Consider the following 14,170-nt stretch of genomic DNA (forward strand, 5'->3'; position numbering starts at 1 on the left):
ACAAGCAAACCAGTAACACTCCTGGACACAGACTCACCTACGGGACTCAGAGTCTCTCGACTTCCGAGGCTCTTTGACTTTATCAAAGGACACAACGGACCGCTTCTCTCTGCTGGCCGATTTGCGATCCTGGCTCTTAGAAACCTGGTTCACCAAGAAACATCCAGAAGTTAAAGCAGAAATGACAAGAGAAGAATCAGGTGGGTCCAGGTCCAAACATCCAATACGAAGGTTGGAAATGAACACTAATGTTTAATGGAACAACCAGGTAACAAGGTGTTCCCCTCCTAAGAAATGTCATGTTTTCCTTATAATTAAAAGAGCCTCATCACCATGCTAAACTATCCACTGAGTACTTTCAATAGGGTCAAAATGGAAGCACTTCCCCCACTAAACTTTTTAACTTTTCAATGATCATAACCAATTTTTTAGTACTTTGTCTTCTGCATCCAAAATAGATTCCTTACTCTTCTTGTTCTTTCCCTTCCTAATTAAACAGGCAGTGAGTGCCCAACCATGGCTACTTCTGGTATATCGGAAGATTCCTGATTTGTGTGGTCACATTATTTTTATGAGACCTTCCCATCCTTAGCCCTGGAGCTCGTACTTCAATTGTGGCCATTTTCCAATCATTTTATGTAAAATAAATGTAAAAGAGATCACATGTATTATAACATTAACAGAGATCATTTGCACAAACACACGCAGACTGAAACTTTCCATAATGGAAGCTTGCAGGAGCTTCAATGGTTTGTCACCTTGCAGCACAGGGTAACATGGCAGGCCTTAGGCTGGAGCCTGGGAACCTAGTGCCTAGACCACGCCAATGTGTTTTGTGCTGACCACCTGCTTTCCTTGTGGAAGTCAGGAAGTTTGTACCTGGCAGAACGCCTATGTAACCAGTCCCTGATAAAACCCTGGGGTGCTGAGTCTCTAACAGGCTGATGGGCTTCCCTGGGCAGGAACAGTGCCCACGTGCTGGTACACTCTCAGGGCTGCGTGAGCTCACAGGCAGGAGAGAGCACAAGGGAGCCCGCACGGGTCTCCTGCACATGCTGCCTGGGTCTTTTCCCCACGATCTGGCTGTGGTCCTTACGGTACCACTGGAGCCAATCTTAGCTGGGAGTGCCCACCACAGGCTAAGCCCAGTGGTTCTTAGAGTGAATCACTGAATGTGGGTGGCCTTGGGGACCCTGGACCCATATCTACCCAAGTTGCAAGACTGTCAAAAATTGCACTTATGGATATCAACAGCTGCCCAAGACCCTAATAGCAGACAGAGTGAAGTGGTAAGAACCTAAGATGGGTCCCTCTGTGACTTCTGTGTTCTCTGGAGCATCCGCAAGGAGCAAGAGCATGGGACTGAGCCAAAGTGGAGACCGGATTTAGAAAGGCAGGAAAGGCTGGCTGGGTTGCACAGGAGTTTAGGAATGCACAATGGAGAGCTGCTGAAACTTTCAGGGGAGGCAATAAAATAGCCATATACAGGCTGATTCAGAAAAAAAAGCCAACCAGTCCCATATTTGAATTTTTAAGACCACTGCTCTAACCCTTGAGCTATTATGGAACCTTCTCCACCACATCTGAATTTTAAAATCAGCTTTAGGAAATTAAAAAACAAAAAAACAAAAAACAGGGGCGCCTGGGTGGCTCAGGTCATGATCCCAGGGTTCTGGGATCGAGTCCCCCATCGGGCTCCCTGCTCAGCGGGAAGCCTGCTTCTCCCTCTCCCACTCCCCCCGCTTGTGTTCCTGTTCTCGTTATCTTTCTGTCAAATAAATAAAATCTTAAAAAAAAAATTTCCTCATCAGAATTATTAATGAAAGCTTTTAAAACTATTTTTTAGAATGTCAAGACATCTATGGTTTGAAAAGATATACCATCTTTCTTAAATTAAGCTCAAGAATTCCCTAAACTATATAAAAATGTAAATGAAAGAAACGTGAAATGAGAAAAATAGTATACCCTAATTAAAAAATTAATACTCGGGTGCCTGGGTGGCTCAGTCAGTTAAGCGACTGCCTTCAGCTCAGGTCATGATCCTGGAGTCCTGGGATGGAGTCCCACGTCAGGCTCCCTGTTCAGCAGGGAGTCTGCTTCTCCCTCTGACCTTCCCCCTCTCATGTGCTCTCTCTCTCTCTCTCATTCTCGCTCTCTCAAGTAAATAAATAAAATCTTAAAAAAAAAAAAAAAATTAATACTCACTCTCTCTTTGGATCCTGATGTTTTGACACTAATAACAGGCACACCTTTAGATTTATCCATCACCACAGTCCGCTCTGTTCCTCGACTTCCTACAGGAAGAAAGGAGTTGTGTAACAGAAGAAACAGGAAACACCCAAATTAGAAAAAAGTACTCAACTCTATGGAAAAGAAATCTAACTTGTGTTGCTGACTGACTCCAGTAAACCATGAAGCCCACCAACCAGGAGAAGAACAAACACGAAATGGCATCTCCGGTGACAGTACCTGACTTTGTAGTTCGAGATCGCTCTGAGGGGCCAGCTTTCTGATCGTCTTGATCTTTACTCTTTTCTCCGCTTCCGTCTTCACCTTTCTTAACGTCCTCTTTTCTATCAGCTTTATCTTCCCTCTTAAGGTTCGCAGACCTAGAAATAACGTCCCAGGACACACAAGCATGTTAGATCCCCTATTTAGAGCAAGCAGCCACAACCTGACTCTTGCCCTGAGCACCACGGGACCAGGAGGCTGCCTGGGTTGGCATGGACAGGACAATGAACAACAGGGAGTCCCACCTGCTCTCCCCAAGCACCCCCGGGAGAGTGACTGCAGGAACGAATCTCAGCTACTGGAGGTGAAACCCTTCCACCAAACGTAAAGAAATGAAGGGATTGAGGGGCCATGCAGTCTCCCCCAGCTGTATGGAAAACGTGCAGAACGAGAACTACAGAAAAGGACCATCTTGGCCACAGCTCCCTCACAGAAGAGCAGTACCTGTCACTGGTGCTGGACTTCTCCTTTTTCCCCTCACCCTCTCTCTTTTCAGAGGTTTTCTTCCCAGTAGGCTCATTTTTCGCCTGAAAAAGAGAATGAAATGCAAGTATTACCTTATTTCCTAAAAGGGTCACATCCCTGGAAGAAAACAGCCACTTACTTTTTCCACTGAGATCATCTTCCCATGGAGCTCTGTTTTGTGCAGGTGGTTAATGCATTTTGTGGCCTCTTCTGCTGTGGACATTGTAACAAAGCCATAGCAGCGAGCTCCAGGACTCCGGGCATTTGTCACCACCTTGGCACCCACCACCTCAAAGGAAAGCACACAAATATGGCTCAGACAGGAGCCCCACTACTGCCCCAACCCCAGATGAAATGAGCAGGGCATCACAGTTCACGCTGCTTTCCTCGGATCCATGAGTCCTGGCGCCCTCCCTGGGGTGAGGACTGTGGGGGAGGCCCTGTTACCCAGTGTCCGACAAGTGGCACCTGACAACTAAGGAGGATAATGCTACTGCCTCACTGTGACTCCTCTGAGGCTCTGCCCCACTTCCGGCTGCTCCTCCTGGGGACCAGGACGGCAGTACAGAGAAGCATCGAGGAAGTGAAATACAAAGCAGGCCGCTGCCGGCATTCCGTTAGCCATGTGGGCAGTAAAGCAAGAAGACGTATCTGCAGATGGAGCCTGAGAGACGACACTTACTCGGAGCAGTAACAAAATTCAATGAGAGGTTTCTGGTGCTACAGGCACATCTTTACATACTACTTAATTTTCCAGGTGACCTCACAAGCTGAAGTTAGGCACCCGGGCTCAGGGGAGATCCCCCATAAGCCAGCATTCATCCTCATTACGCCACACAGAGACTCAGACCCAAGGGAGTTTCCAAATGGGCTGGCTCCCCAACTCAAACACCTGAAGCCTGCAATGCACCCAAGACACTGGAGGCTCCAAGGTGACATGTCCCTGCTGAGAGCACCCATCTGCTCTGAGGGCCACAGTGGAATCATCAAAGGGGCCGACCTTGTATTACTGAGCCTCAGGGAATCGCTAGTTCTTTCTACAACCACATCATATTTAATTTCACTCGTTAGTTCTCGGACATCGATAACCAAGGTAAATACTATTGGTTTTCTCTGTTGTGACTGGTCGAACCCTTACTACAAAGGTCCGAGCCTTTGGCTTGCCCCAAAAGCTACCTCTGAGACAAGGAGCCCGGGATGGTGAAGAAGAGAAGGGAAGAGACCCAACACAGGTGCTCGGAAACACACAAGGACTGCAGCAGGCCTTGGGGGCGGGGGGAGGCGGGCGCATCTATCCATCACTGCCACAGTTCACGGGCTGAGCCGGGAGGGAGGACAGGCAAGTGCTGCAGAGGACAAGTGGCCAGAGCTGCCCCAGCTGTGGGTGAGAGCAGGTGAGCTGAGAGTCATGGGGCGGAGGCACCAACAGCTCTGCTATAGCTACACACACCATCTCAGGGAGGCAGCAACTTTCAGGGCCCCCAAGTGTAGAAACGAGGTTCATGGGGGAAGTGACATGCTCCTGGCCACACAAACGAGCAGCAGAGCTGTGGCCTCTAGATACCCAGACCAATCTGACTCCACGGGCCCTGCTCACAACCCCTCTCCACAGCCTCACTCGAGTTCTGCACTCTCCCCACCCTGCCCTCTTCTACGACCCCCAAAACCCTCCCTGAGCCGGAGTTTAAGGCTCAAAACCATTAGAAATGGATTCAGGAAATCCTCTAAAATTCAAGTGGTGGCTTTTGGGCCGGGGAAAAGGAAGAAAAAATACTAAGTTGATGTGGGCTCTGGGAGCTTCCACCTCTCTCACCTCTAACCGTGGACAGACAGATCCTTCACAAGCCATAAGCAAATGTGAGCTTAAAGAATGGCAAGGTGTTGTTCAGAGCAGTCACCAAGAGATGACAATCATCTGCATGTAAAGGCCATACTACACTGGCTTCAAAACATTTTCTTCTCCAGAAAACCCCTGGTCTTACCTTCCCGTATTTGCTGAAAAGATTCTTCAAATCTGTAGCTCTGGTGGTAGAAGAAAGTCCACTAACCCAGAAATTTCTACCACAACTGCTACGACCTATTTCAAAAGAAAAGCCTGGTGAGAAACACCATACTCACAGGATCCTGAATCTTAAAGACGGAAGTCATTCCAAACCAGTCGCTCTCCAGTTGCCAGCACAACCCAAGCCAGCTTAGGCAGGAGGGCCTGCCCCCGTCCTCGCAAAACCCTTGCAAATGGCACACTAGGCTCCCCAGGGCTGCGAGCAATGCCACTTACGATATAGTGAGTCAGGGGCTATTAGGACCATGGGAAGTTTGCTCCCTCAGAAAGTCACCAAATGGCATTAGGCAGCCCAGTGGGGTGGCTTCTGAACATAAAACAGCTGCTATCAGGATGAACCCAATTCAGAGCCTTCTCTTTCTTGTCGCAAATACCTTCCCACCTATCCCTTGTTTGTATTCTAGGCTGCTAAGAAGGAATCTGAACCGACAAAATGTCTTCTCCATTAGCGATTTTAATAACAGATACGGTGTTGATAAATCTGAAGTACCAGGTAACCCCAAGATATCTGAAATCAGAAAAAATTTTTCCATTTACAAGTGTCACTGAGGCTAAGGAATCAGCAAATCGGAGGGTCAGTCAGGATTAATGAGCTCAAAGTGTTAAAGTGCTCTAGCCAAAGCAGGAGTCTGCTTCAGATCGATACCTTAACTCTGAGGACCTGGCTTGCTCCCTATAACCCAGAACCTGCAGAGTAAATAGCAGAGGAGTGGAGAAAGGCTTCATGAAAGGCTGAGGCAAATCTGGTTAAGAAACGCAGTACGCAATGAACTAGAACCAGAAACCCCACTGCTGCCAAGGCCAAACATGCTCCAAGAGACCAGTGTCGCCCCAGTGACCTACCCTTTTCCTCTTTGGAAAGCCTTTTTGTATCCGAGTCATCTTCGACAGAACTAGAGACAAAAGATAATGTCACTCCAGGAAGAAAAAGCAGAGACGAAACAAACTCAAAATTGTAAAACACGTGCTGAGGTTGCATACCTACCCGAAATTTAGTTCTGAAAAAATGATACCCCGACAAACTTGTATTGGAAATCTGACCTAACCATAAGATTTCAGACCCATAGGAGTTAATTAATTCTGCTGGGCTAAAGATAATTAGGAAGATTTAAAGAAAACAACCATGATAGGTTGAGAAAAGAAAAAAGATTATGTAATCAGTTTAAAATAAACAAAGAGAAATAAAACATTGCTTAGAAGTAAACTACAATTGCATCAGTCTGGCTGGCCAATTGCAGAAAAAACAGCTTATGTGTGTCATTAAATGACCAATGAAAAGGAGATAGCGTCTGGTCTAAAACTGAGAAAAAACAAACCTCATTTTCTGATCAGCGCCCTCACTGGCTGAGGACTCTTTAGGAGCCGGAGGGACTTCATTACAAGCTTCAAAAGCAAACTTCTTCACGTCTTCTTTGCTATCTCTGGGGCCTGGGCTTGAGGCTTCCGGGGGCGCTTCCGCGGCCTCCTCGCTAGAGGCTTCCGTGTGCTCTGAGGCTTTACTACTCTGCTCAACTGGCTTCTCTAGCCCTACAGGCTCACAGTCCGTCCGCGTGCCATCGCCTGGCTGCTCCACGGGCTCCCTTTTCACTACCGCTAACAGGGTGTCTGCCCTGCTCGACTGAGCTTGTGCTGTTGACTCGCTGGCCAAATCTAAATCACCCTCCTCCGGATGGGCGCTGCCAAAAAGGTCCTCTTCCTCCGCAAGCTTTCTGTCTGGCCCCACGCTACTTGTATCCTGTGCAAAGGGCTGCTCCAGCTCGGAACCTTCTTCTTTTACTGGCTCAGATTTACAAGTTTCCCCCAAAATGTCGAGTATTTTCTCATTTTCTACGGATTTAACAGGAATAGAATGGCACAAGGTTTAATTACCAGGGAAATAAAGCAATCACAAATGCGGAACTGGCACGGCTGCCACACTAACACGAAGAGAACTGCTAGCTACACAGAGATTGGAAAACCCGCGGGTACACAAAGTTACACCGGTTACACTACCTGCGCTCCAACCGACTGCTACAGGAAGCCGCTACGCTACATGGAAGAGAAAAGCATCCCAGAGATTTAACCCCCAAAACCTTCTGGCTGATTCTTGACAGTCTTCATTCTGTCGTCGTTTACACAGGACTCTTCCGAATTTAGCTTCCAAAGTCCAAGGTGCTTAACTGAATGTATCACCATTCACTGAATAGCTCAATTTCCAAATTTCTTTGAATTTCTTTTAACAGAACAGTCCAACATGAAAACCAGAATCTCTTCCATCGGTGCTCTGAGATATTTGCAGTCCAGAAAGTGAATAGCATTTGTTTGGAATTCTCATGAAGAAACTCTTTCCTCTTCTGGAATCCAGTTATGTCTCAATGTGTTAAAATGCATCTCCCTACAGCTACCTGCACTGCCTGAATTAAAAACCACAAAGTTAAGACACTGCCCAATATCACAAGATCTGTTTTGTGGGGAGCACGGGTATTAGCTCGTGAGAGGCATCATGCAAACTCTTTCTACGTTCGTTTAAGTGCCGTTTACGTTTAAAAAGGCATGAGATCGTTTCATCTCATCAATGCGTTCTGTAACATGAGAAGTGAGCCACTTTCACAGATCTGGTGATATGGCTGGGTTTCCAATCTCTATGATCCTGGTATGTTCTGGATCGTAAACCTTTAGAACAATGTATACTACAGTAAGGCAACTTTTTAAAATTAAAGAATTTAAATTAGAGAAGGTGGAAAGCTAGAATGGTTCCAAACCCCCGCTGGTAAGTTTTTCATTTAACAGTACCTGGCTCCAAGGATGGCTCTTCAATTTCCTGCAACAAAAAACATAAATAAGATTGTGCCAGATGAATGAAACCTACAGCTTCTTTACACCAAAAGCTATAACTAAAAAGGGAATTTCTAAAACACGTACTAAGAAACTCACAAACACAACAGGTGGAGAACCTACTCACATTCAGGACAGAGCCCACACACGACACTGCACCTCGCTTGCCTCTGCCCCAAACCCCACCCCACCCCCTCCGCCTGGGCTGCTCTCAAGGGGCCTGGGATCTGGCTTTTGCTCCTGTTTGTGCTGCCTCATTTCTCCAGCGCCTGGCAACATTATCACTTTCCATGGCAATGACTGCATCACATGCCCGTCTGTCCCCCTAGACCGAACTCTTAAAAAAGCCAAGAGGGCAGTGTTTTTGTCCACACGTAGTGTGTAACAGAATGCCTGACATTTATCATTTTTTTTCACTTAATGTAGATTAACTGCTGAAATTTTCAGAGAGTGAGGGAATAAAGGCACAGGTGGTTTGACCCCTGCTCTCAGTTCTCATGGTCCCACCATGGCTGCACCTGGTCACCTGAGCGCTCTCTCCAGCATTACACACTAGTCCTCCCTTATCTCTCCCACAGGCGTTTCCACTGTGCCACCTCTAACTCCTAAACATCCCCAAACCCTTCCCAGGAAGCCCTAGCAATCCAGACCACTGCTGTTCCTCGCCTCCAACGGCATCCGGTTTTACCAACCCTTCCCTATCCATATGCCACCATGGTGAGCACACGGTTCCTCCGTGGCCTATGGCCTTTGGCAATGGCCCCTCACACCAACTCTCCCCTGACAGGTCCATCTATACCCCTCCTCACCCAGCTGAGTCCCACACATCCCCCAGCACTTAGCTCAGGGGCCCTCTCCTCCTAGAAAGGTTTCTCCTAATGGCTTCAGAGGCTGCCCCACTAAGGAAGAGCCTTTCCCTCACTATGGGGTCCTCAGTGCCTACAGACCCTCTGCATGAGGCACTTCATCCTGGAATTCCAGCCAATACTGATGAGCGCTGACTAGGTTCCAGGCACATATTTAAGCCCTTTACACACACACGTTAATCATCAGACAGCCCTAACAGGTTGGTACTCTTAGTATCATCCTTCCTCTGGGAGACTGGCACAGAGTGGCTGACAAACTGCCTCAAGGATACAAAGCAGAGCCACATTCTGCACAATGGCTGTGTGAGCAGGAGTCCAGGTCAGCCCAGGTCTCTTCCCAACATGGCTGGTGTGTACTTCACACAGGGAGGAAGGGCCATGTGAGGATGGTGACATTCATCTCTGCACGCACGCCCGACAAACCACAGGCACGAACACACGCCTGGGACATGGGGGCGGGAGGTCTACACCTTCACTGGGAGCTGGCCTGCCATTCTGAAAAGCCCCAGGAAACTGTTCACTTTCCTCATACCTTCATTCATGTATTTTGTTTTCATGCAACGTACCCCACTCTGAGATTTAACCCCACTACTAAAGCCAAAGATCATTCTAGGCAGAAGAATTCTCTCCTTTAACTTTCTCCAGAGAGAAACAAATCTATCCCTGTTTGTCTCTGGAAAGGTTTATGTATTTCCCACTTTAACACAGGAGTCTTGGACCTAGAAAGACTTGAGAAAATGACACCCGGCTCCCCCTTTCCTTTCGGAGCCAGGAATGGATGGTGTCACTTTGCAGCTGGAGAGAGACATCAGCCCTAAAGGTAGGCTGGGTTCCACCATGCTTTCTTGAGGTTTGTACACTCCTTGAAGCTGGGTTTCTGACTTGCCAATAACTAACCTTGCCCTTGCCTGGCTGAAGCAAATGGAGATTGCATCTGAAAGAGGATTTCTAATTAAGCATACAGGTGAATGAAATATGACAACAAAAAACCCCCCCAAAACAAAAATAAACACTGGCAAAAGCTGACTGTATTTTCATTTCCTTGCAAAACTTTCCAATCCAACGAAAATCAGATAGCTATCCAGCTAAGTTTATTCCAATGGTTTATATATCTAGGCAGGCTGGCAGAAAAATTAAAAGGAAACTCAAGACCCACATTTATGTAAATCCTACCTGAAAGTTAGTCCACATCTCATTTGTTCTCATCTAAGATTTAATATTTACACAGATGATACAGTCAAGACGATAAAGTCATCAAAGGAAATCTGTGCATTTTCTATGAGAAAAATTCCCAAAGGCAGAACCAGACCCCCCAAGATGCCACCTTTCCCAGCTGTGATGTCTGTGTTCTCGCCGCCCCACCCTCCTGAGTCCTCATCTGGACCCCAATAATATCTCTTAGGTAGAGAGTGCTCCCCCAACCCCCGCCACCATCTCCCCTTAGTCTTTCTGCAGAGAATGCCACCCAGAACAGATCAGACAGGCAGTTCTTCCCCCAGCAGTCAAAATCAACAAGAACGTCCCCAGACAGGCCCTCCTCTCAGCTATAGATAAGCCACAGTGCTGGTAGGGGAAGCCACGACGATGAGTCCTTTGTAGTAAGCATGTTGTATCTGGGGAAAGTGGAAAACGAAGCCCTCTGAAAATGCCAATAGGTCAAACAAACCTTGTAATGACTTTTACTTGGGAAGGCCATACAACATCTGAAGTGGTCTCCAGAAATGGTAGTCTAACCTTTGATTCTAAAATTACTGAGACATATAATTTACCTGTAATATAGTGAAGTCAGATGATGAAGTATCTAAATTATTTAGGGTTTCTTTGTCTTCGATCTGTAAAATAAACAAAAATACAGTTTACAATGTCAATATTAGGTAACATGACAGTACATCTATAAAATGGAAAGTAATAACCATGAAAATCACTTATGACAAAATTCCAAACATGATGCAGGAATCCAAACAGCATTATAGCTTGACTTCACCTCGATTTAAAAAAATGTTATAAATGTATATAGTATTTGCAAACAGACTGGGAGACCCACTATGGTAGCACTGAGGGTTTTAAGATATAAGCCAAGCGAAGAAAGAAAAACAAAGTTTAAGTTAAGCAGAAAAGAGATTAAAATTAGATAGTACACAGACTCTCCCAAGTCAGTTGGAACACTAGGTTTGGGGGCTGCTCTTCTGTGAACAAGGTCCAGAAACAGACTGCAGAATGGATTCTTGGGATTTCTGGGGCCACCACCACTTCTCCAAGCCCGAATGCTACTGCTACTGAGCCCGCTGCCCCAAGGTGATTCTGGCCAAGACCGAGATGGCATGTCTGAGCACCGGCCTCTTAGCCTCATCAATTTCCAAACTGGAGTGTGGGGACAGGAACACAGGACTGCCAAAGCAGGTGGCCCACGGAGGCCCCTCTGTTGGTGAAAAATGACCGGTATGTTGACCTTCTATTCCAAAAGGTGAGCTCTCTCCAATAAGGTGGGGATTCCCCACACACATAAGGGAGGTTCATAATATTACTGTTGTGAGAACCAAAATAATTTAAACTGCTTGCTGTGAAGCCCCAAGGTGGTTATATTTTAGGGAGGGGGGGTAATTTTCAAGTACTTTAGCAACAACATGTATGGCTATACTACGTTTATCCGACTAGGAAACCACCCTTGCGCCACTCCTTCCCTCCCCTGATGCAATCGTCTTCAGATAGTCAGTACATGCTCACAAAGAGTGCTGCACACATGCGTGCAAGACCACCTCTCCTTTCTCTGTGCACTCTGAGCGGCAGCACATTCTGTCCCCTGCCATATTTCCACCTCCCTCGTGAAAATTGTTTTAGTTCATATGAATCTACTTATCTCATTTACATGGTTATGTAACAGTAATAATTGTATTACTAGAAATAATACTACAATTTTACAGTAACAACAACAGCCCCATGGTGTTGCTATATGCCAGGCACAGTTCTAAACCAGGGTCAGCAAACTTTTCCTACCAAGGGCCAGACAGTAAATATTTGAGACTTTGCAGGCCAGATGGTCTCTGTCATGACTACTCTATTGTTTGAGAAATCAGATGTCACGGATGACTGCCACAAACAGGTATGGCTATGTTCCAACAGCTGTTGGCCAGTTTGATGACTTTAGATCTAAGCTACTAATAAATGTTCATCTATTCAATCCTCCCAAAACCTATTATTTTTACAAGGGAGGTCCAGAGAGGTTAAGTAATTTGCCCAAGGTCACTCAGCAAATTGTCAGACCTCTAGTGAATGGTCTTCAATTCTTAACTTACCCTACTTTCACTAATTTTAATTAACCATCACTGACAAACATGTAGGATGTTTCCAGACTTTTATGACTGAAGGTATTATCTTCTAGTCAGAGGGGGGAAAAACAGCCTTCAGAAAGAGCAGCTAATAAGGAAGGGTATGTACTTTGTGTCACTGCTCTAGTGTTTTGGGTACTTTCTACGAAGCCAGCAAATGAGACTTACACCAAAAAATAAAATTACACACCCTATTTGTATCAAAATGACAGTCAATTCTCAAAATCAAACTCCCCATTCAAAGATGACAAACTACTACCTCTCAGGATACTCAGAATCAGTTCTAACAGGAAATGCAAAAATATTCTAACGAATGGCAGGAGCGGATCCACTAGCAGAAAACAGGGCTTCTTTCCCTTGGGGCGACTCGATATACTCACTGCAAGAGATCTGAGAGCCACTAAGAAATCAAGGTACCTCCCAGGAACCAACATGTAAGGATTGCTACTGAGATGCCTAACAGCTGCTGATTTTCACTGCCTTTTCGGTCTACCTGACAAACACTCATCCTCACAGAAATAATCCAACAAATTATCTGCACCAAGTCAACACAATGTAGGAGTTAAAGCAGACTCTGGACTTAGCCTGGTCTTAATTCTTATTCTCTTCGGAGCTGTGGGCTGCCTGGAGAGACTTCTTTACCTCTTTACTCCCGGATTTCCTCAAGTGGAAAATCGGCAAAATATCATCTACATATGCCCTGTTCTTGTTAAAGTATTGAAGGACATCTACCTAATGTCTGGCAAACTGAATTCAATAAATAGTACCCATTATAATTGTAGTATAATTAAATTTGTTTCTAAAATGAAAAAAACTAAAGCTCTGAAGACCGTGTCAAAGCTTATTTTATGAAACGCTGACTAGGAGGAAGGCACGGATCAGCTATCAGGAAAAGGTCAACTTTCAACCTCTATTTTGCTATTTTCAAGGCATGCGAACCATACCACCACAGACCAAGCTCCTGTAATAGGAAGGTCTCTGAGAGTGTCCCTGAAATGTTTAATGATGCATTATGCAAACAGCACATACTCCTGGATCTCACCGAGACACTTCTCAACAAAGTGTTTTCAGATTGTCTGGATTTTACACGTGAACAGATTAAGCACAATCCCACTGAACTAGCAGTAAAAGAGCTCAATTCCAAATATAAACCTTATCATCTCTCAGGACATTTGAGGAACGGATACATTCACGGTGCATCCTAGAGACAGACACTGCCGAGTTACCTACAGCATGTTCTTGAAGCTGCTCAGGAAGCTCTTTCATTTCTCCCTCGACTAGCTCTCTACTATCGGACAGGGACTCTGGGAGGTTATCTGCATCATCGTCTTCTACACAGTCTGCAACACTTCCATTATCGATTTCTGCTTCATCCAATACACTGATATCCATCATGTCAATGTCTTGCAAGTTCTCCAAACTAGTTTCAACATCCTCCTGTGACAAAACAAAACACAACCATCACATGACTGCCGTAGGTCGATCCACCAAGTTGATTCACTGACAAGGCTGCACATACCTGTCCATCCCCAGAGTTTTCCTCCAGCCCATTGTCTTCCACACCCTCTTCTTCTGGTTTACGCCCTGAAGAGAGAATAGTTTACAGCACCAGATCAATGATCTGTATCTTCCAGAAGCAGTAACTTTTACAGGCCCTAAGCATCACAGAAGCAGACACCAACACCTGTAGCACTTCCCAATTTAGGAATGGTAATCCTGGAAGGGTAAGGCCTTTCGGGACAGAGCAGCCCGCGCCCCCGCCCCCCTCAAGCAGAAGAGGTTCTATTCTCATCAAGTGGCTGTGCAAGTATAAGGAGCTGGAAATGAGTACTTAGTAAGGTCAAGGCAGATCAGACCTGTTTTAATGCCTGGCCATTGCGTCAAGTAGCTTTGGCTGTGGGGAAGACAGTATTTCATACAGTGTGCTGTTTTTTAGTTAAGAAACATGGGGCATAGGGGCGCCTGGGTGGCTCAGTGATTAAGCGTCTGCCTTCGACTCAGGTCATGATCCCAGGGTCCTGGGATTGAGCCCCACATCGGGCTCCTGGCTCAGCGGGGAGCCTGCTTCTCCCTCTGCCCCTCCCCCTCCTTGTGTTCCCGCTTTGTCTCTGTCAAATAAATAAAAT

The 14,170-nt window shown here is 46.1% G+C and overlaps 1 protein-coding gene across 7 annotated transcripts in view; it reads right to left on the minus strand.

Moving 5' to 3' along the window:
* SAFB (scaffold attachment factor B) overlaps positions 1-14,170 on the minus strand; it is a 37,039-nt gene that overhangs the window by 8,031 nt on the left and 14,838 nt on the right. For 5 of the 7 annotated variants that reach the window (XM_044916490.1, XM_044916477.1, XM_021705586.2 and 2 more), the window contains exons 3-14: positions 13,564-13,628; positions 13,275-13,481; positions 10,488-10,550; positions 7,811-7,838; positions 6,355-6,865; positions 5,882-5,931; positions 4,959-5,053; positions 3,116-3,265; positions 2,956-3,038; positions 2,470-2,609; positions 2,206-2,294; positions 38-144 (exon numbers count right to left, since the gene is read on the minus strand). In XM_044916490.1, the coding sequence (XP_044772425.1) occupies positions 38-144; positions 2,206-2,294; positions 2,470-2,609; positions 2,956-3,038; positions 3,116-3,265; positions 4,959-5,053; positions 5,882-5,931; positions 6,355-6,865; positions 7,811-7,838; positions 10,488-10,550; positions 13,275-13,481; positions 13,564-13,628 (1,588 nt within the window). The remainder of the gene's footprint in view (positions 1-37; positions 145-2,205; positions 2,295-2,469; positions 2,610-2,955; positions 3,039-3,115; positions 3,266-4,958; positions 5,054-5,881; positions 5,932-6,354; positions 6,866-7,810; positions 7,839-10,487; positions 10,551-13,274; positions 13,482-13,563; positions 13,629-14,170) is intronic. The other 2 variants (XM_044916513.1, XM_044916545.1) reach the window with 2 other exon arrangements.

The sequence above is a fragment of the Neomonachus schauinslandi genome, chromosome 1 (genome assembly GCF_002201575.2).
Source record: "Neomonachus schauinslandi chromosome 1, ASM220157v2, whole genome shotgun sequence".
Lineage (NCBI taxonomy): Eukaryota > Metazoa > Chordata > Mammalia > Carnivora > Phocidae > Neomonachus > Neomonachus schauinslandi.